A 22,658-nucleotide genomic window follows, 5' to 3' on the forward strand; every position below is an offset into this window, starting at 1 on the left:
GTGTAGCTGGTCCACAGGCACTATCACCAGCATGTAAAAACATACCTTAGTATGTTGGATTTTTTTTTTTTTTTCAAGAATACTGTAGTGAATTCTAAACAGTAGAAGCTTGTCATTCTTGTTTTGTAAAGAAAGAATAGAATAGGGAGTGTGTCTTTACTGTATGTACTAGTCTAGCACTTTTTTGTTTTATAACATTTTCTTAAATATTCTTTAATACTTTCTTAATCTAAACTTGTCATTCTGACTGTCTGTGGTAAGATGCTCTTCTGTATGCTAATGACAACACACAAGAGTGATACTGCAGCAGGATTTAGATTATATCCGACTTTTATATCAAGGGAAAGATCATTTAACTTTTTTATTTTCAGTATTTTAGTATTATGCATAATGTCTGCCATTGTCATTTTTTTCTTACGAGTGACAAAGTGTGCTTGTTGGGTGACAACCTTTGCTAGTGTTTTAGAAGAATGTGTTAATTTGAGACACAAAGTATTATTTGGTGCATTTTGTGAAATGATCTACGTTGAGCTGAAAATTGGTAAGAAGAACTGCATGAAGAGTTTTGAAAAAGTGACATGTATTGAGAAATGGGTACTAGCAGTTGTAAAAAACTAAAATGTTGTCCATATTTCTTGTTTAAAGTTGAATTAAACAGCAATAACATCCTGCAGATAATGCTTGAAATACTTCTGTCTTAATACTTTATTGAACTCTTAAGGCAGAAAGTTCATTTTTACAATAAAAGCATGTTTTTAGGAAGCACTTCTATAGAAATGACAAACATGATTTGTTGAAAACATTTAAGTGGACTAAGCCTAAAAGTTTTAAACAAACAAGAAGCAAAGACAACAAATATTTACAAATACATATAAATACATTATAATTTAAAGACACCTCTTACATAGACATGCCAGAGTCTGATCACTCCATTATTTCATATTAGCGTGAGCCTCAAACACACAAGGCATGTCGACAGAGCCCCATGAGAAATAAGCCATCCATGAAATGAAGCTGAAATCACTTTGGTGAATCTCTGGAATGTCTTATAAACCAATTCTGAGAATAAAACCTTCAATATTTATAAACTTAGTGCACATTCAATATTTCAAGTGTCCTGGTTTGGTTCCAGCGTAGTTGCTTCGAAACCTACAGTGCAGCTACATTTGTTTTTTTAGACCTGGTTGTGCATAGATGTCAGACTGACGGACTGGGCCAGCACAATCCGTCTTTCTAAACAGAGCCTCGCCAGACCACCGGTTTGCTGTCCGGCATCCAGCGGCTGAAGGAGCGCATCCGTACATTCTTAAGCCTTGGTTAGCAGAACCAGGCAGCATCAGTATTTGAGAGCAGGATCCGTCCACATCCTGTTCTACACACTACCAGATGGCGGCCTATACTTGTGTTGTTGTCATTCAAAATCATCCTCGTATTCATATTCATCCAGGTCCAGGTTACTGTGGGGGTTGGGAATCTCAAAGAGATGTCTCTTCTCGTTCCGCAGGTCAAAAGCACATGTAATGTGATCAACTGGGTCCAGAACATTGTCATAGCTAAAGAAAAAAAAAAAAAAAAAAAGCATAAAATTGTTACAAAATTTAGTACGCCTGCAAGAAGACATGACAAGGGTTTTTTGTACATAAACTGACAAACCTACCAGGAGCTCTGAGATTAAGTGATGGTATATTGATCTGCCACAAGCCTGTGTGATTTCAATTTCAATTTCAATTTCATTTTTCAATTTCAAATTTCAAATTCTCCATGAACTATCTTGAAAAGAAAAATCCAGAATTCGTTCTTATGGAAATGGAAATGGAAATTAAAGCGAGAGCTCAGCCAGGAATACCCACTTGCCATGAAACACTGCAAATAATGTATGCTCTCAAACTTTTATTTTAGTTTGAATATTCTGCAATATTATTTAAATGGTATCCTATTTTATACTTATAATAAATGTCTTATTTCATTGCTTTATTCAATTATATAATTCAAAATACGAGAAGTTCAATCCTTTATAAAATAATTTTACATACTGTTGTACTGTGATTTGAAAAACTATTTTATGAGACTAGTTCATAATGCTGTGATTCATCTCAGAGCTGGCGAGTTTGGTTCAATACTTATGGAGAAAATGGAAAAAACAATTCCACAACCAACTGGAGGGCAAACGGATAAGGAACTGTTGTGAATGCAAGCCACTGAAAAGAAACACCTGACAATGCTGAAAAGTGTTTGTTGGAAATTTTAGCATGTAAAACATACTTTAGTCCGACATCTGATGAGCAAAACGTGGAGGAACCCACAAGGAACAGATGTGGGGGAGAACATGGAAAGAACCTCAACCCTGCACCTACAGTGTCTTACCTGTTTCAATCTACTCTTCCTGCCATTAGAAGTCTGTGGTGATCCTAAAATCGTCACACAATACCACATCAGCCCTCCGATCACTGACTCAGTGCAGTGACACAAGTGGATTAATGTTATTTAACTGCTGCATGAGGTGAAGTCCTGTTAGATGAAGGACTGACTCTAGACATGCAACTTGGAGGTGGTTTCCAGCAGAAGTTGAGTGCTGTATGTTCATCTATGATGCTACACAGTGATAAAAATGCGGCCCGTGGTTAGTTCGGCTGTGAGAAACAGTCTTACCCATCATTGTACTGCTCGTTTGCAGTTTCCTCAGCCACCAAGTTATCATACTCCTCTGCAGCATATCTCTCCCAGTCAGAAATCTCCTGTCCCATTGTCTCAGCATCCTATAAAATTATTACATACGAAGAACAGCAATATTATTACAGCATCCAAAAGACCAAATCAGCAATAAAATGATATAAATAATTTGTTGCTCATTACCCTTGCAGCCAGTAAGGGATCCCTCTGTTCATGGTCTAGGTACTTCTCAATGTTGAAGAATGTGTCAAAGAAAATATGGGAAAGCTTACATCTCTTCAAGTCCCTGAGAGTTATCTTTCCTAACAAAAATTAGAGCACTTGGTTAAAAATGTTGCAAGTTATTTCACCGTTTTGCTTACTTATGCTAGGAGGATATGGTCTAATTCAGTGACTGCAGATGAGCATACAAAAGGATAAAATACATAGGAAGTTCGATCCAAGATGTTAAGTTATTAATCATTTCAAATAATACCTGTGATTTCTGGCTTGACCATATCTAACATTTGGCACAGGCAGTCCTCGAAAGGCAGTGGTTCAATGGCCAAGGCCTCAAGCTTCTGACACTGTTCCTGGTAGAAGTACTGAAGCTCATACATGGACAGAACTCCATCCCCATCCAGATCCATACAGCGGAACCAGTACTCTATGCTACACGGGCAACAAGCATTGTTGGGAGAAAAGTCAAATGGGTTTTATCAGGTTAATAAAAGAAAATTATTGACTAAATGATCAAGGCAGTTGTTAATTGCAGCCCTACCATTTTGATAAAAACTCACTAAATCATTTAGGAAATCTACAAGCAATAAAAAAAGAATTAAAGAGATAGTTCACCCAAAATGAAAATTCTGTACAGGAATTCATACAGGTTTGGAACAACTTGAGGGTGAGAAAATGATGACAGAATTTTCATTTTTGGGTGAATTATCCCTTTAAAGGGTTGAAAATTCTGTCATTAATGACTCACCCTCATGTCGTTCCACACCCGTAAGACCTTCGTTCATGTTAGGAACTAAATAAAGATATTTTTGATAAAATCCGATGGCTCAGTGAGGCCTCCATCACCCGCAACAACACCTTTTTTAATGCCCAGAAAGCTACTGAAGACGTATTTAAAACAGTTCATGTGACTACAGTGGTTCAACTTTCATATTATAAAGCGACGAGAATACTTTTTGTGTGCCAAAAATAACAAAATAGCGACTTTTTTCAACAATATCTAGTGGTGGGCGTTTTCAAAACACTGCTTCATGAAGCTTCGAAGCTTTACAAATCTTTTGTTTCGAATCAGTGGTTCAGAGTGCCAAAAATCACATGATTTCAGTAAACAAGGCTTCGTTACATCATAAGTGTTTTGACACTTCAATAGTTCATGTGACTTTGGCAGTTTGATTCACGCTTTGAACCACTGATTCGAAACAAAAGATTCGTAAAGCTTTGAACCTTCATGAAGCAGTGTTTTGAAATCGCCTGTTTTCCGAAGATGAACAAAGATCTAACAGATGTGGAACGACATGAGGGTGAGTAATTAATGACATAAATTTCATTTTTGGTTGAACTAACCCTTTAAGGAAAGTATTTTCAGTTACCTGGTCTCAGTCTTTTTGTCCTCCTCAGATATGAGGAACCATACGAAGTCAGCATAGCTCATCTTGGCCTCTTTATGAACCTTTCTGTCCCTGAGCATCAGAGTATAATTAACCACAGCGCTCATAATATCTATAACAATGCTACGTGACACGCACACTTTCAAAATTTGGAGGGAACAAAAAAGAATGTCTGAAAAATGAAAGACAGTACCTGGTTACAGCTCCTGAGAATAATCTCTCAATCATTCGGTGGGATATGGCTGTCAAAGAGAGCAGAAAAATCACATCACAGTCTTATCCTTTATGCTTAAATAGGGTAAAAATTCACTGTCAAAGGTTGTAAATATTGTAAATTGCAACAGCAAGACAGTGATTTAATATCCTTATTTTATCATTTTAAAGACACAACGGTTATTGACTCTGCCTGAAAGGAGATAAAATTATTAGAGTGCCAGACATGCCGTCATGCTACAGGAAATGAATGTTAAAATATCAGCGCACTTCATTCAATTTACTAAACTCATACTGCAGCAAACAGAAACACATGCAGTCAAGTGCTGCTGGAGGGGATGGATATTTAACGTCACCCACAGCCAATCGTTAAACAGCAAGTCAGAAAAGTGTGATGGTCTTAAAAGCACAGTGGGTGGATGGGTACCTTGATCGTTATGTCGCGCCAAGTCTCTCTGGTCTATGTACAAGTCGTGATCTGTGTCCAGTTCCCAGAACTTACAGTAGATGACATAAAAATGTTCATAGGAGAAGAACTCTGTCAACTGGTTAATCTCTTCCTCTTCTTCCAGTAATGCCACATTCTGTTGGGAAACATTTTCACCATTACACAACAGAAAAGCTTTATAAATTATAGCTAGGCCAGCCAGATTGTGATTGTTTTAGAAAAACAATTCAGCACTATAAATTCCAGTCACATATTGCATTCAAAATTAAAACTAGAGGCTTCAACCAGACAGCCTTAAAATGCAGTGTGTAACAGTGTAAATCAGCCATTCATCTAAAATAATATTCATGTAGACTAGGTTCCACAACACTAGCAGTGTATTAAAACACTGCTGAGCAAACACTATTTTTTTTTTTTTTTTGCATATTTCCTGTTTAAGTTAGTTTGACATTTAACTGCCAAATGTTTGTTACAGTCCTAGATAGACACACAACATATTCACCTGTAAAAAACTACTTCTCCTGAGTTCTGAACATGTTATTTTTCCAGTCCATGAGCGGTTTACATTATAAAATATCCTTTGCACTACCTGTTGGCAGAAGAAGCACTTTGTTGAACATCAGGTTCATTGAAGTCATTCAACAAGGCAATGCTGATCAGTCAACTGTCCAGACTTATGGTGGACCAAAACAATAATTGTGTAAATATACAGTCAGTTCATGTTATTTGAAGATTCAGTTAATGGTGCAAATCTATGTTTAATATACAAAGTGTTTCAATTACTAGAAAAATACACAACTGAAAGTATTCCTTACAGTGGTAATGTAGCGTGAGTGAAAGTCTGAAGCCTCCTTTAGAAACGCCAGACCTGTATGTGAATCCACCACATCCTTAAAAAAAAAAAAAAAAAAGTATAAAAATGATTCATACTCCAATATAACATCAAAGTCAGCATATAATAACTGACACTACTTACAGAAGAAGAAAAGCCCAATGTTAAATCCATTTATGTGCAAAGAGGCTCTGGATTAGATTACAGAGAAAAGGAAACTCATTCTGTCCACTTGCAGAAGGTAATGTGTTGTTACAAGATGTGTGGAAATGTTAAAGGTATTAAACTTCTAAGAACAAAGGGCTGACTTTAAGGCCAAGCTCGGTCTTTAGCTTGTGTCTCAGCTGCACCCAGTCTCTCTGCATATATATGGCCCAATGACTTGTCCTATCTACTGAATTCTTCAGCAGAGAATCAAAGATTTTTCTCATGCATGTTTCACAGTCAAATATTGGTATATATGCGTAAAAGGTGATAAATTACGACAACTTATTTTGGGGGAGGTGCGAGACTCTTTGACCCTTCCCATGTGAAATTAAACAATAGAAAAACACATAAATCACTCCTGTAAAGGAGCAGACGGGAACAGGCCAATCTACTCCATAGCAATACTTTTTTCATTCATCAAAACGGTCAAAGCAATTGCTAAAGCTACACAATACAAATTAAAGTGCGAACGCCAGAATTCATCTCCTCCACCGTGCATGGCCGATCCCGCCAGTGAATATAAATGATATGTCTATCACTGAACTCAATGCACTTCTGCGCACAATTATTTTATAACATTTAACGTCACTTTTGGAATTTTGCAAATATATAAAAACAAGGAATGAGAGCAAATAATATGAAGCTGAAATCATCAATGCTCAGCGTGTTTTGACCGGTCTGTGTATGTGTTCTCAGTGGTAGGTCCAGCTCTCCGTACCTGCAGGAATGGAATAAAGTCCTCTTGTTCCAAATAATTGCAGCCAGGCTTGGCCAGAAGGTGAAGAAATTTGGATGCGTCATCATGACAGGTCTGAAGCACTCTGTGGAGAGGAAACAGATGGTTTCAGGCTCCCTCTCACCCTTTCAAAGAGCAATATGGTCTCCAAAACCCTTCACTTCAAATATATGGCTTCGGATTAATGGAATCTACAAATGAGGCTCCAGAATTCACGCTCAGCCAGTTCTGATGTACAATGATAGAGGAATAATGATTTAAAACAAGTTTTTTTGTTTTGTTTTGTTTTTTTACCTTTACAGACTCAGGGACCCACCACCCAGATGCTCAGCCAAGCCAGGTACTCTAATAATCACTAATGATCTCATTAAAAATATTTACATAAATGTATTTTAGATGTGGTACATTAATGATATAGAAGGTAATATTTATTTATTTATCCCCCCCCCCCTATTTTAACATATTTTAAAGAAAATCCAAGCAATTTCATATATCCATTTGAGGAACACCTGCTGGATTTTCATAGACCCTCAGCTAAAAACTTGAATGAGTATATACAAGAAAGCACCTCCCCTCCAAAAAACAAAACAACAAACCTCTGCATGGACACCTAAAATAAACTGCGGTATCATCGTACAAAATAATCATACCAAAATTGTACACAGAGAGCTCACTGCACTTCAGCTCTTGATAAGAAGACATTCACACACTTGTGTAGCAACTGACCACTGTAGACATTAATGTGAAAGGGCACTGTGAAGAGAACTATTGTCTTACTTTCGCCACATTGCCACAAACTTGTGAACGGACACATATCCCCTCCTGTCTCCTCCAGCAGCATGGAACAATGGAGCTTTCCAATAGAGTGGGCACTCACAGGCCTGCAAAGAGACAAAAGTGTCACACAGAAATAGACCTCAGAGTGACAAGAGGTCAAGATGTCATGCATTTCAAAAAGAACGTTATATTTCTATCTAAATAATCATTCTCTCTTAAACAAGCAATTCAGCACAATCAGAGACTTCTGCTAAGTTCTTGGACATTATGACTACATCTTTCAAATATGCTGTAGGAACTATAAATTGGGCTAATTAGCAAAGATTATGTTTATAAATCATTCTGTTTAAATTCATGAATCCTGTCTTTACCTAGACGGGTTCTCCTCAGGATAAATAATTCAACATATAAACAGTGGTGATATTTTTCCACTGTCTACAGGAAAAGTAAAACCTCCCAACTTGTAAACAGTTATAAGTTAATCGCACAAATGAACAATTTGCTGAGCAGATACAAGTGGCACGTTACAGACCACACTTACCTTGGCGACTAGCCCCATGTCTTTAATAGTGACTCTTTCATCAGGAAATTGAGAAAATATTTTTTCTATCTTGGAAATGAGATTGTCGATGTTGATGTTGGCCTGGGGCTGTCCTCGAGGGAAGTAGAACTTTGGAATGCTTTCACTTAAGGCTGGTGTAACGGGCTCCTCTTTCTTAGCCTGTGCCTGCTGAAACAGAAATAATAACCATTAGCCACAACACTCATCTTGGGAGAGTTGCTCTGAAAATTGCACCTCAATCAGCATTTCACAGTGATGCTTAAGTCATGTTGCCAATATATGTAAAACACAATCTGAAACTATTTTGACAGACGCAAATGACTTTGAGGAGGCTTGCAATATTTTTTGGATACCTGTTCCACGTAATGTAGTACCCAAAACATGAAGGATACAAATGGTTTGAAAATAAATAATAATAATAATAATAATAATAATAAAAAAACACCTTCTACCTGCTGACAGAAAAAGGCCCAGGACCTTGCTTTTGTAGTAATTATGAACAGCTCTGACTTCTGACTGGGTAAGGACGAAATTGAAACCAGAAAACTTTCTGCAGTGTGATACCCCGTGCTAACCTGTTGTCCTTCGTCAATTATTTTGCTAGCATTTTCTGAAAGAACAGCCTTAAACAGTTTCACAGCTGATAACAACTTGTGATGGATTGCATATTTAGACTTGTAAACAACTGTTGGACACAGATTAACAGATTAGTTACACTGACAAAAATAATAATCTAAAATAGAGTTTATAAAAATAAGAGGAACAACAATCAGAGATAAATGTTGGTGTTGGCTTGACAAAGCAATGCCTGGCTGAACGTTTAAGAAGTTTAAAAAGCCTTGAAATTTGCAGAACAGGCTGAATGACTGCAGAGTTGGGTGGTAGTTTGAAAGCTCTAAAATGAGTTACATTTCTTTTTTTTTTTTTTTTTAATTGTGGGGGACTTGACCCAAGTGTACACAATAACAGTATGATGTCTTTGTCCAATGACAAAATGTCCTTCATGCCCAAATGTTTTGTGAACACTTGTGGTTAAATTCCTCATATTACTGATTTTCCAAAGGCTCAGCTTCCCACAGTAACTTAAAACCTCAACTATTTGAGTGTCAGGCTGCAGCTGTGAAGATCTTGACCCCCCTAGAACTTCCACACACACAAAAAACCTCCATCAAAGCCACTCTCTGGAATAAGCAACATTACACTGAACAAGACCCATTTAGCGTTTCTGTATCAGACAAACACATGTAGGCTTCAGAAAACTTGACCTTTTCTGTACAGCGGTTTTATCCTGAGGGATGCAAATATTTTGTGCGTCAAGGCAATGAATTAGGAGGCAATATTTGGTTATTGTGAGATGTAAGCAGATGACTATAACCTTCATGCATTTATTCTGGCAGAAAAATTGAAGGTTAAGTTAATATGACACTCCTTCCAAATTCACTGTCAACCTCTTAGTCCACAAAGCTCTGGTGCCTTCACATTTTATTTATTTCACTTACTCAGCATGGCAAAAAAAGACAAAAAGTAATTAAATAGACCTTGAGTGCACTGCATAGACAAACACACTTCATGCTATAGAAAGAAACAGTGAATGCCCACTTCTTTAGTGGCCTTGGTTCCCAACATATTTCAACCAATTATTTTCTCCACTGGGATTTCAAAAAGGTCTTCATTAAAGATTTCTTAGCTCCAAGATATATAACTCAGGGTTCCTACACATTTTTCATTTCAAAATTCCATACTTTTCCATACTCAAATTTCCAAACCTATCTGTAGATTTCACAACATATTTAACATAAATGGCACATACAGCATTATTTTCAGCATTATATTTGGCATATAGTAGAGTCACCTGTAATTATTTTATTTTCTCTTTTTCATTGGTTTTCATGAAGTGATAATACACGCTTACATTATGAGAAGAACCTAAAGTGCTTTAAATTATAACCTGCATATATTCACCTCTGACACATAAGTTGGATTCTGTAAACGTGGTTTGATGTGGAACGATCACCAATAGTAAAGTACAGTCTGATATAGATGATCGTTTGCTCCTTTACCTGTTGCTGTTTTGAGTGTCACAAGCACATTCGTTTAGTGAGGTTCAAAAGAGACAGTTTTGCGTAATGAAAATATTTGCCGAGAGTTCATTCAGTCATGTTCGACACTTAACTTTTACCATGAAAACACTGCTTGTAAGACAAATTTATTTTTTGGGGGGTTTTTTTTATTTAAATTTTTTAACTTTTTATTTTTGCATTTTTTAATTTTCACAATGAACAAAATAACAACTGGTAGGGTACTACAAATACAAATCTCCCATTTGTTTCATACATTTGAGTGAGTTACATAACATATCCACCATCGTAGTTTACATTTATGTGCTTCCAATCTCAGGTCATGAGTCATTTTTTCCATTGCAAAGATTTCCTCCATGATATTCCTCCATTGGTCCAGGCTCAAAGGCTCACTTTTCAACCAATTCCTCGTTATAACTTTCTTACTTGTTATCAGCATCACTTTGAATAGGTAAATGTCTTCCCCTCTAATAACATCTTTATTTAACAGGCCTAAATACAGAGTCTGTGGATCATTCAGTATTTTGTAACCCAAAATTTTCTCCATTTCTGTTACAATAGATTCCCAGTAGGGTCAAATTTTTGTACATGTACAGAAATTCTTAGTTTTATATTTTAGAAAACTGAATGGGGCAGGAGTCTTGAAACAGAAATATTTTTTCCATACTTAACCAGACCAAGAAATTACTCAAATAAAATTCCATCTATACTTTTCCAAAATGCATAGGAACCCTGATTGATCATTTTAAACAAAGCAAATTTTTTTTTGAAAAACAGAACAAGCCAAATTTTACAAGACTGTGTAATTTAGTTTTCAACTAGTCATTCCATGAAGTATTGTGAATTATGCAATTAAAACAAAAGATATTGTATAGTCAATTAAGAAAACATTGTATAGTCATCAAGCATACAATTTTTATTCTAAATATTTTTATAATAAATATACATTTTAATTTTAATATATAATTTATACAATTATAAAATTGATTCCAAAGAATGCAGATTTTTGTCATTTAATAAATCAAAGTCCATATCGCAACTTCAATTGTCATCAACAGTGCAGTCCTACTTTGTGCAGCAATAAAAACATCACATGGCCACAGCCATTTTTTTTTCTCAGTGAACAACACCTTCAGGAACTTTTTACATCTAAAAAAAATCTGATGACTAAGATATCTGATAAGCTTGGGTGTCATGTAATAATCTTGACTGCTTACTTCTTGCTTTAGTCTCTTGTGATAGATTAGCCATTACACTACCTCATCTCATTCTAGAGACATCCGCAACGCACGTTCGGCAGTAAACCACTGCTACTAATCAGTAAAAGCAGTGACAACCTTTATGCAACAAACTAAGTTTTTGCTTTTAAAAACACCAAATTATAGTACCCTATATGGAAGTTTGGAAGCTTAACGCATTTGGAAAGTCTCTTTCTGGTGTGGCATGCAGGGGATTCTGCTCAGTGTAACCCACTGTGAGAGATGAATGCGTTTAATCTAGCCTTCTCCAGTCAGTGTCAGCCATGTCTATAAAAGGCGATGACCATCTTCCAGCACAAGGCAGACAGAGCCTCCTGCTCAATCCTAAACATATGGATGCTCTACACGCTGTTAACCCTCTAGTTCAGTTCTTCTACAAGTTATAACCCTCTATAAGTTATTTTAAAAATGGAAAATTTTGCTCAATGCCACAGCTATAATCACAATCTAATGAACGCTACCATCAGACCACATTGTCACTGAGACTGACAGCCAGTAAAAAGCAAACAAAAGCAGTTTGATGGTTTCACACAGAACATATAAGACAACCTGCCTGTCCTTGCTGGAAGGCTTTGAGCCTCTTCTTAAAGCGAGAGGGCAGCACAAAGTCGCAGCCGCGAGCCAGCAGCGCCAACTCCTTCCTCAGGTCAGGGTCCTGCCGTAAAGAGATCTCCTTCATTCTCATGCTGCTGTCAGCTAATGGAGCCAGGGTGGCAGACAATACGCACTCTGGGGTCAGGATAATCTTGCTCAGTGACTGTCCCGCCACAGGACACTCCTCTGCCTGTCTTTATCAAAGCACCAGCTCACTTAATGGTGAGCGGCAGCTGCTCTCCTCAGCCGTGCAGTAGCCTGAATCACAGCCCTGCCTGTTGCTCCACACATCCAATAGTGGCTGGCAGAGGTCACACAGTCCTATCCAGGAAAGCCACTGTAGATAGATAGGACGAGGGTGTTTGTGTGAGAGCGGTGGAGGTGGAGGGAGGGGGGGTGGATCTGCCCTTTTCAGTGTGCATTCCACAGCTCTCATAGAGGTTATGTAAAGACACAAACCTGTTCACTTGGAACCCTGTGATTCTGTATACGGGAGACACTGCAGCAGCCAAGAGCAATACTGATAAACTGCAGAAGGATGCAACATTTTGATAGATCAGTACACTTTACATCTACAAAAGCAAACCAGAGATGTACAATTCAGGATGCAAATTCTTTTCACAACATAGACCATTATTAATCAGATGTTAAAAAGATGAAAATTCTGTCATCATTTACTCATTCTCATTTTGTTTCAAAGCTGTGTGACTTCCTTCTGTGGAACATAATTTATTTTGAGAAATATCTCAGTGTTTTTGTTTTTGTTTTTTTTTAACACCGTGGAAATCAGTGGGCACAGACATTGTTTGGTTCCCAATGTTCTTCAGAATATAATTTGTGTACCCCAGAAGAAAGTCATACAGGTCTTGAACTTTAAATTTTGGGTGAATCATCCATTTTGTTAAGCCTTAAATCAAATGCACTCTGTCCACTAGTGCAGAGCGAGCATTTTCAATAAATTCCTATGGACAGAAAACGTTCGCTCTGCGCCAGTGGACATGGACTATTATCGCTTTTGAATTAGTGGCATTTCGGGGGTGGCAATTGCTTTAATGTTGGGTTCATTATTATTCTTTATGACAACAATAAAACAGTAAAATGGCAAAATCACTTAAAGAGGCGCTTTTATATTTCACTTCGAAACCAAATCTACTGCCATCGTGGGCGGTGCCGTGGTGGGCAAGTGATGTAACCAGTGTTGCGGCTGAACACCGGTAACACCAGTAATACAGACTATCATAGCAAGCCTAGCACTCAGGCTCGACATTGTAAGCATTTAACTGGCATTTGTGACTAATAATAGATGTGTGAGAACTGTAAAATGTATTTAGGAGCGTGTGAATAAAAAAGCGATTACGATTAGCAATTTAGCAATTAGCAATAGCAGTTGTACTGTATCTTACTGAATTTGTACTGAATTTCATGATCAAATGGACAGAATTTGAATGCTAAGACTTTGTTTCTTATCAGAAGTAACAAAGCACAAAGCTCTGCGATTATTGGCCTCATGTATAAAACTTTCCATAGATTTCATGCTAAAAGAACATGCGCAAAATTCAGTCAGTGGAAGATTGTACGTACATGCATCTCCACCCCGAAATAACCATATCTGGAGCTTACAACACCTAGTGTTACTATGCATAATGTCATCTGCATATAATTTTCATGCATATTCCCATTAACGTGACACCATGTTTAATGGTACATGACATTATATTGCTAAAAAATCATTCAGTATCCGTGCCTTGTTTTAGAATAATTCAAAATTGTATAAATTACATTTCAAAGAAAGTTTTCAGAGAAGAGTTATTCTCCATCTTTTCCACTGGCCAAATATTATTTTTAATTGCTTTAAACAAATCAAATTTATGCAATTTTGCCTATAAGGTAAACATATTTAGGATATTTATATATTTTTAACAGAAACAGATAGGCCTTACTTTTTGCAGTGTAAATAATTGTCAGACTCAGTAAACTTGACTTAAACTTGTCACTGACAAAACATTTTAAAAATAAAAGGGCTGTCACAATTCCTTGATTCAATTCGAGTACTCAATTTTTGAAAATCCTCGATTGCAATTTTGAGTCGAGTAACAGGCAAAATACCGGAAGTGGTGCATTCCATGGACAAGAATCCATGAACCGCATTATTAGACTGGTTTCTAAGGCTGCACGATGTATTAAAACCATTTAAATGGCACAATGCTATCGTGAAATCACAAAGGCAATTCCATTAAATAAATATATGCGCTGAGGGTGAAGCGCGACATCTCAGCGAGACTCCATTCATAGAAGCTTTGCAAGAACTAGATCTCTGCGTGTGCTGTTTGTTTGGTTTTCCAATAATGTGCATTTGGGAATGCATAACGTCTGATGTACTTTGTGTGTCATACGAAGTGTTGCACTATTTTACATGCGTGGAGTGTGTCTCAGCAGCTTAAATCATTTTAAATCAGAAACAGTTTAAATCTTTGTTTACTTCATTACTTCGCTCACTCCAGTAAAAGTGCGCGTTCGCAAGGTCTAGAGTGTCGGTACGGTTCGCACATATTTATGCCAAGTTTATTTTTTATAAATCCCCATATATGTATGGAAAAATTGAGTTTGCACATTTCTATGCCTATTTGTGTATGCAACGTTTATACATCAGGCCCCTTCTTCACATACAGTATGAGTTGCAGTCTGACACATTTTCCCACCCCCTTTTGATTAACAGGATATAGTCGGCCCTGATCATCGGCTGGTTTTTAAACAATTAGCCAATGGCCGATAGTAAAAATAAATTGAATTTATAAAAAATAAATACCGATTAATGGCAGATACATCGGTGCTTCTCTAATAATCGACCAACATCAAGTATATGGATTACCACAAAGATAAAAGCATTTCTGAGCATGGAAAAACACTGTACTGCTGAAATTTAAAGTAGTTTTTTTTTTTTTTTTTCCAAACAGAATTTGCACCAGTTTAAGTTGTCTTTATGGATTAAATAGTCCCACATTTAGACAGTGGTTTTACGTGTTATAGCACTCATGTTTACATACATAACTTGGTCTACATGCACTCAAAATAGTTGTTAATTGCAAAATCATATTTAACAAATAGTCAAATAAATAAATAAATTATCATCTAGGTTACCATCTACATCCCCAAGTCAATTTAAATCCTGTATAGCAAAACTGCAGAACACAACGTCTGAAGTGGTCCTCCTTGAAATGCAAAGAAATTCTACACATGTATTACTGCCTATGTTTTGTTTATTTTGCTTTCCAAGGCTACAGCTTCCAGCCATTCTGTGGCTTATTATAGATGACAAGTCTTAGTTAGTAGCACAGCGTGGAAGTATTGAATTCAAAGAATGATGGCTGAAGCAGTTGAGGACTATTAAAAGACCCAACATGCTCTGTTTGGGCAACCCCAAGAAACAAATGTATCTTTAGTCCTTTAACAAACATCCGTTCCCAGACTGACTGCAATTACATCAATTCCTTCTAAGTGTGTTGATCCAAAGAAACTCAGCCTCTGAGGCTGGGCATTGTGCATCTGAAAATCCTTTTCTTATGCACATATAGAAACTAATTGGATTAATAAAAGCAGACTTTAGTGACAAATGATCTGCCATAAAAGTGAGTGAATATGCACTGAAGGCTTGGAGCCAGAGCATCTAACAAACAAAGTGGTGTGAAAATAAAGCCCTGCCTGGCTTAAATAAGTATTTTTAGATGTCAGATCATCGAGTCCACATTCTTCCACTCATTCCAGTATAAACAGTTCCTGTTGTCATCCGATGGCAGGATACTGCACACATTTGATAAGCTTAATTTTATCACTAACTGCTTTTGTTGTACTTTGCTCATCAGTCAACTAAAAAATATGGAAAAACAACAAAGTTCCAAAGTAAACTCGTTGGTGAACTTGTCAATATTTTTGTTTGTCATTTGGGTCTATTGGAAAGTTTTCTCCTAACAGCACTTTCCCCTCCATTTGGCTCAGTGTTTGTGCTACACGTAAAACAACTCTCCACTGTCAGAGTAAGCTGGTACTAACAGAACGAGAAAAAGATCTGCCTGAACAAGAGGTGGCAGCTGTCCGTGCCGCCAGTGCCAATTTCCAAACAAAGCTCTGTGTCCAGTGAGTAGAGCCAAGTTGGTTGAAGAGAGGATGACCAGCAAGGCAAAAGTGGGGAGCGCTAACAAACATGCTACGATTCAAGTGCTGGAGGGGAGAAAAATAAACACTGTGATAACTTCAGATAGGAGGCTATAAACTGCGAACAAAAGTCAAACTAAACTTCCAAATAGAACCAACAAATCAAAATCCCTTTGCAGCTGCATACAATTTGAACATAAATTGAGGGAGAAGAACCAAAACGAGACTTCAAGGCAGAGATGTCCATCAAGAAGCACAAAATGCTCTTGATTTTTGATACACAACTTAATTAGAATCAACACTTATGACAAAACTGGATCTTTAGTCTGCAGATTTTATCGGCCAATATGAGCTTGTCACAGATATATCTGCATCAGCGTATATACCAAAAATATGCCACTGATATGAACATTTTCGGCACTTGCACCACGGTTCATCTCAAATCTGATGACGTGTCTATAAAATGGTTTGTTGAAAATGGCAACGTCTCAGACAGAATTCAGCTAATGAATGGTTCAGTTGAATATGCATTCTGGCTTCCCAATACGTTACAACAGCGATCATCAAAAAGCGTGGACAAAACAGTCACTCTTTGTAAACTTGGTTCACTGCGAGTGCCGCATGTTCGAATATGCACAGTCATTTAAGCCGTCATCACCCGGGTGTTGATAGCGCGTGAGTGCAGGTGAGATATAAACAGCACAAGTTGCTATCTGTGTTTAAACTAAACTCATTTAAGGTTAAACATTCATGAGCAAGACGCGAAAGAGAATACGCACGTGCTGTGAGAAGATTTGAGTGTGTGCTCATCTAAAGCGCACACACGCTCATCTCAGACAGCGCACAAATACTGAGTTCTCTTTCAAGTCTTGCGCTTGAATGGACAAATTCACACAAACATTGCCAACATGCCCATTTTGGCGAGTATCCTAGCAAACATAGTCGATTATGCCTTAAGTGAACGTATAACAGTCAAGAAATACAATGCATGTGTAACAGTATATGTACTGGATCGTGCATTATGCCTTAAAGGGAAAGAAGCCTAATATTCCTGCTGTCGGTGTTTTTAATGTTAATCAAATTCCTGGTTTTACCTGGCTCCCCTGGTAAAATTCGCATTCTAGAGAAAAAATGTGTTATTTTGGGTTGATTCAACCCGCAGACATGAAAAACAACCTCGCGAAACAGTGTAAAAGTAGCCCAATTCCGCAGGAAAACCGCAGACTTGGCAACACTGGTTCAGTGGTCGCTATGTAACTAATAGAAGACAAAATATTAAAATTGTGGTGCTTTTAATTAAGTGATAAAAAGCAGTTGCAAATGTTGCACAAAATACACATAGCCTACTCATCTTTGCACCAATAAAATGTGCAACACTTTGTTTTACTACCAAATTATATGTAATATCTAATTAATTTAAAGGTGCCCTAGAATTGAAAATTGAATTTACCTCGACATAGTTAAATAATTAGAGTTCTGTACATGGAAATGACATACAGTGAGTCTCAAACACCATTGTTTCCTCCTTCTTATGTAAATTTGATTTTTGCAAAAGACCTCTGAAGAACAGGCGAATCTCAACATAACACCGACTGTTACGCAACAGTCGGGATCATTAATATGTACGCCCCCAAGTTTTTCATATGCCAGCCCGTTCAAGGCATTAGACAAGCCAGTATTAACGTCTGGAGCTGCACAGCTGAATCATCAGACGTTATGCAGGTAAGCAAGCAAGGACAACAGCGAAAAATGGCATGATAACGGCATGATCCATGATATCATGATATTTTTAGTGATATTTGTAAACTGTCTTTCTAAATGTTTTGTTAGCATATTGCTAATGTACTGTTAAATGTGGTTAAAGTTACCATCGTTTCTTACTCTATTCACGGAGACTGGAGCCGTAGTTATTTTCATTATTAAACACTTGCAGTCTGTATAATTCATAAACACAACTTCATTCTTTATAAATCTCTCCAACAGTGTGTAACGTTAGCTTTAGCCTGTTAGCCACACATAGGCTACTATCAAACTCATTCAGAATCAAATGTAAACATCCAAATAAATACTATACTTACAAGATCTGATATGCTGCATGACAAACACTTTGCAAAGATCCATTTTGAGGGTTATATTAGCTGTGTGAACTTTGTTTATGCAATGTATTATAGAGTTGCGAGCTTGGGGGCGGGGAGCGGGGAGCGTGAGCATTTAAAGGGGATGCACGCTGAATCGGCGCATTTATAATAATGCCCCAAAATAGGAAGTTAAAAAACTGAATAAAAAAAAAAATCTATAGGGCATTTTAAGCTGAAACTTCACAAACACATTCAAGGGACACCTTAGACTTATATTACATCTTGTGAAAAAGCGTTCCATGGCAACTTTAACTTTGATTTTAACGTTTTCAATGACATCTCGCGATTTCAAGGCACGCCAGTTCCCGAACATAATGCATGATGGGATACGCTTGGTGTGCGTTAAAGGCACTGCACTGCAATGGTGATCACACCATTTTTAAGACATGGGACAGTCTTGCGCACTTACTTCCTGTCGCATACACGTGCTCTCAAGTGGCCAAGACTGCAAGTGTGGGTATTTGGACAAGGCAAAAGAAATCACTCACTGCTCTTGCCTGAATAGCTTTTGTAACTTCAATAATGATTAATCTTTACTTAACTTATACAGTAAAGATAATAAGCAGTGTTATTTTATATTTGATTATTTTATTCATTTTCTATACCTGAAAACTACTGTTAGATACCTGAAATATTTGCTGTTGCTTGTAGTTAGATTATTTGTTCTTATTTTATTTTTATTTGACAGTTGTCCCATTTTCCCTGAACATAGCACACGCCGAACCATACCAAAACCGTGATAAAAACCGAACTGTGAGTAATTTGAACTGTTGCACCCCTATAATATACACAAAGAATAACGGCCACTATATCGTTATCGGACTTTTTTGCTCCCTTATATCTGTATCGGCACCCAAAAACCCATATCGGTCGGGCTCTGTTGTTAAATACTGAACTGTCTATTTAGTATTTAAATATTTTTTGTATATTAAATTTAGAAAATTAAAATATAGAATTAAGAGACATGTAAAATTGGTCTAAATTGAGAAGAAATGTCTCACCAAGCAGACACATTCTCTACCTTTGACATGAACATAAATAACATAACACATATCAGTTAATTCTTTAATTATCTTATATTTTTCCAAGCAACATGCCTTAATGACCTCTCACCTTGCAACCGGGAGCCAGGCACGACAGACATCAAATTATTCTGTCCATTAACAGCATCTGACTGAGTTTACGCATACTTGTCTTTATTACACCATGGACAAATATGTAAACTGCCTATGAAGTGTAAGCCAAATTCCCAGTAGTTAATTCCTGCACAGAGGAACCAAGGCTATCTTTACTGGTGTCCTGTGTCAATGCTGGAACAGTTGCTCTGATGAGCATCAGAATGACGTTAATTGAATTTTTAACTAATACTTTAGAGATGTGTTTGTATTCTGGAAATCCTTTAGCCTTTCAGAATAGAACATATGGGATCAAAATCTCTATAATACATTGTGACAAGTTGAGGGCACATGTTGATTGTACCATGCCAGAAAACACAAAATACCCAACAGTTGTTCCATCAGCACGAAGGATTACCAAAGCATGTGAGAATAACTGGACATAGAAATCAAAGCCTCCACACACATCTGCTTAGCATTTCACAATAAAGTATCACACCGGTCAGATATCGTCCCCTACTCATGATTTACATTCACTGCAAACAGATGTCTTTCCTAAAAATGCAACTTTATTTTGCAGTTTCTACTTTCACATTTTTCTATATTATTTTCCCTCAAACTTTGAACAAATGTGTGACTTTTTTTCTAAGACACAAACCAGACAAGATGTCAGAAAATGTAGTCGTCCCTGTAATTCGGACACAGCACAACAAAGTCTTCTTGCATTTCACAGCAGAAGCTAATTTTATCTCAATCTTTTTAATTCCCACAGGTACATTGATACTACTTATGAATATATTTTCTTGATATCACCTTCCTCTTATTGGGCCAATAAGAGAGGTGTGAATTTAAATGACACATTGATCTGATACTGACAGCAGGAAGTATCATAGAGGCATTGCTTTAATTAAAGATAGCCCCGCATAATCCAATTTATGAGCTCTGAAACCTCAGCAGCAAAGTCCACCAGCATCACTGGACAGCTCATGATGACAGACATTATTCCCATTCCAGGGATTGACAGCATTGAGATTCGCCCACCTCTGGCCAAGGTTGAACACGTGAACAGGATTTCTTCACACAAAAGACATGCAGAGTTCACAGAGCTCATCTGACCAGAGCAGGAGCCCTACATGCACTGACCGAGAGCTGAAAAAGCCATTCAGCATCCTCTTGTGGCTAAACCAGGAAAAAGTAGTTTAACCCTCTCTAAGTGGCTGTTAATAAAACGGACATGTCGCACCATCTGATCATAAATGACATTTCTTGAAATTTCTACTAAACAAAACAGGCTGTATGTGCTAGATAATCATTTTCAACTCAGTGGTTTCTATATTAACATATGTAAAAATGTGTTGAAATGCTAACTATTTGAAAAATAAAATGAACTGGGTTATGTTTGTATTTGTGTTATGAGGGACTGATGGATTTGAGACTGTCCCACATATGAAAATTGGTAGAATACAAATTTCTTTAGACTGATTGGGCCTGGATACAAAGATCAGGGGTAATGAGAATGCACAGGTGCTTTACCTTCTTAGTGCTGACAGAGCGTCGCAAGGCCCTTGCATTCACTCCTGCTCTGTTATTGCTGCCACTCGCAGATGGCAGTGTGGCGGAAGGAGGGCTGTATGGAGCACCAAGAGCCGCAGTCATTCTGTCTGTCACATTAGTCTTTGATGCAATGTTGTTGTTGTTGTTTTCTGTTAATAAAGTGCTTGAACTCTTAAAATCTCCATGACTTAGATCTATTTCCTCCCCATTCTTGATTTTGTTGAGGTAGTCTTTTAGCATCGCCTGAGTACTCGGCTCACTTAACCAAAACAGGAAGAGCTCGTCCACCTTCATCTTCAGGACAGGCTGAAGCGTTTGTGGTGATGCCATTTCTTGTTAGTTTCATGCAGCCAATATCCTCCCCCCAAAAAAGATAAAAATGACCTAAAGAATAAAACAGAAAAGATCATCAAACTCCTTTGCCAAATTTAGACGTTTGAACATGCACTAAGCAATTCACAAATGACTGATTCATATATGTATCTTTGTCTTGTAAATTTTTCTTTTAAGTTTTTAATGTATTTAACAACTATTGTATGCCATTATGTCTAAGAAAGTATGTTTAAGAAAATAAGACATATAGTGTTACTGAAAAATACAAAAAAGATTCTAACACATAGGAATAGTTTCCACACACTATGCACAAGTTTTAGCAGAAAAATAATTTGCTGAAATTATTTTAATTCTTTATTTTTCATCCGTCGTACAAACTAAACAGAATATAAACACAGCACAAACAAATGTTTGCTAATCTTCACTCACTATCAAGAAGCTTGCATCAATTTACCCTTTACAAAAATTACCATCGTAATTAATGTCCTACTAATCATTATAGTCACTTTTACTGTGGTAACTTGGTATTCGGTTCCAGTGTCAATAATACTACAAAAGTCGATGGCGAACAGGTTTTTACAGATTTCGTATTTACTCTCTTATGGTTTAACAGTATTAATAAATGCAGTTGCTATGATACTGAGGCGTCAACTATGGTTACTAAACATCCCGCCGCGGAGGACAAAACTGGAGAACACACCGTAAATATCTCATTAAGTTCACTTTATTTTTCCTCACAGTTCCACACATAAGCCAGAAGAACGTGTTTAAACCCACAGTCTATGGTTTAAACAGAACCATAGCTAAAATATGACCGAAATAGGCTGGTTTATTGCGGTTGCTAGCTGACTACGCGCAGCATATACTTCCACAGCTAACGGATAACGGGTAAATAATTACATAAACACCGCCAGTATCCCACAACAAAGCTAAAGAAACGTATTTTTAATCGGTAAACAGTACAGGATAAAATATAACTAGTTTGCATTACTCTACCTGCTATTATTAGGACGAGTTTTGGTTGTTATCGTTCATTCAAACACTTTGAATCAAACTCTCGTTTCTTCAGGTAACCGGGAAAAGTTTATATCGCGAGAGTAGTGTCCATACGGGAACGACTCGTACGTTTGAAGTGGTTCTTTTAAAGAATCAATCAAACCGATTCGCAAGAAGAAAGCGTTCGAATCCTGTGAGTTGCCGTTTGAAAGTGTAAAGAGTTGAATGCTACGAGTCACTGGCTGAATCGAACGTTTTCTAGTCTCGTTCGACTCCAAATGAATCATTGTTTAAAAGGAAAGATTTCTGTCTAAATGTGTCTAAATCTCTATAGATCATTTTCACTAATGCTCTGGAACTATTTTAATTTAGCTAGATGCTCAGTTCTCA

The 22,658-nt window shown here is 37.2% G+C and overlaps 1 protein-coding gene across 5 annotated transcripts; it reads right to left on the reverse strand.

The window, feature by feature from the left end:
- Positions 1-687: 687 nt before the first annotated feature.
- ppp2r3b (protein phosphatase 2, regulatory subunit B'', beta) lies at positions 688-22,424 on the reverse strand. 5 transcript variants are annotated; one of them, XM_048193446.1, is made up of 15 exons: positions 22,269-22,424; positions 20,919-21,323; positions 8,032-8,220; positions 7,491-7,594; positions 6,696-6,798; positions 5,754-5,828; positions 5,441-5,527; positions 4,918-5,074; positions 4,471-4,519; positions 4,260-4,349; positions 3,146-3,321; positions 2,854-2,972; positions 2,650-2,756; positions 2,365-2,408; positions 688-1,553 (listed from the first exon to the last, which is right to left on the reverse strand). In XM_048193446.1, the coding sequence occupies exons 2-14, from the start codon at positions 21,267-21,269 to the stop codon at positions 2,390-2,392; spliced, it is 1,626 nt and encodes a 541-aa protein (XP_048049403.1). In that variant the 5' UTR covers positions 21,270-21,323; positions 22,269-22,424; the 3' UTR covers positions 688-1,553; positions 2,365-2,389. The 5 variants fall into 5 exon arrangements, with proteins under 5 accessions (XP_048049403.1, XP_048049401.1, XP_048049400.1 ...); XM_048193444.1 differs by lacking the exon at positions 2,365-2,408 and having other exon boundaries at positions 8,032-8,217; XM_048193443.1 differs by lacking the exon at positions 2,365-2,408.
- Positions 22,425-22,658: the final 234 nt, after the last annotated feature.

This window comes from Megalobrama amblycephala, linkage group LG6 (genome assembly GCF_018812025.1).
Source record: "Megalobrama amblycephala isolate DHTTF-2021 linkage group LG6, ASM1881202v1, whole genome shotgun sequence".
Classification (NCBI taxonomy): Eukaryota; Metazoa; Chordata; class Actinopteri; order Cypriniformes; family Xenocyprididae; genus Megalobrama; species Megalobrama amblycephala.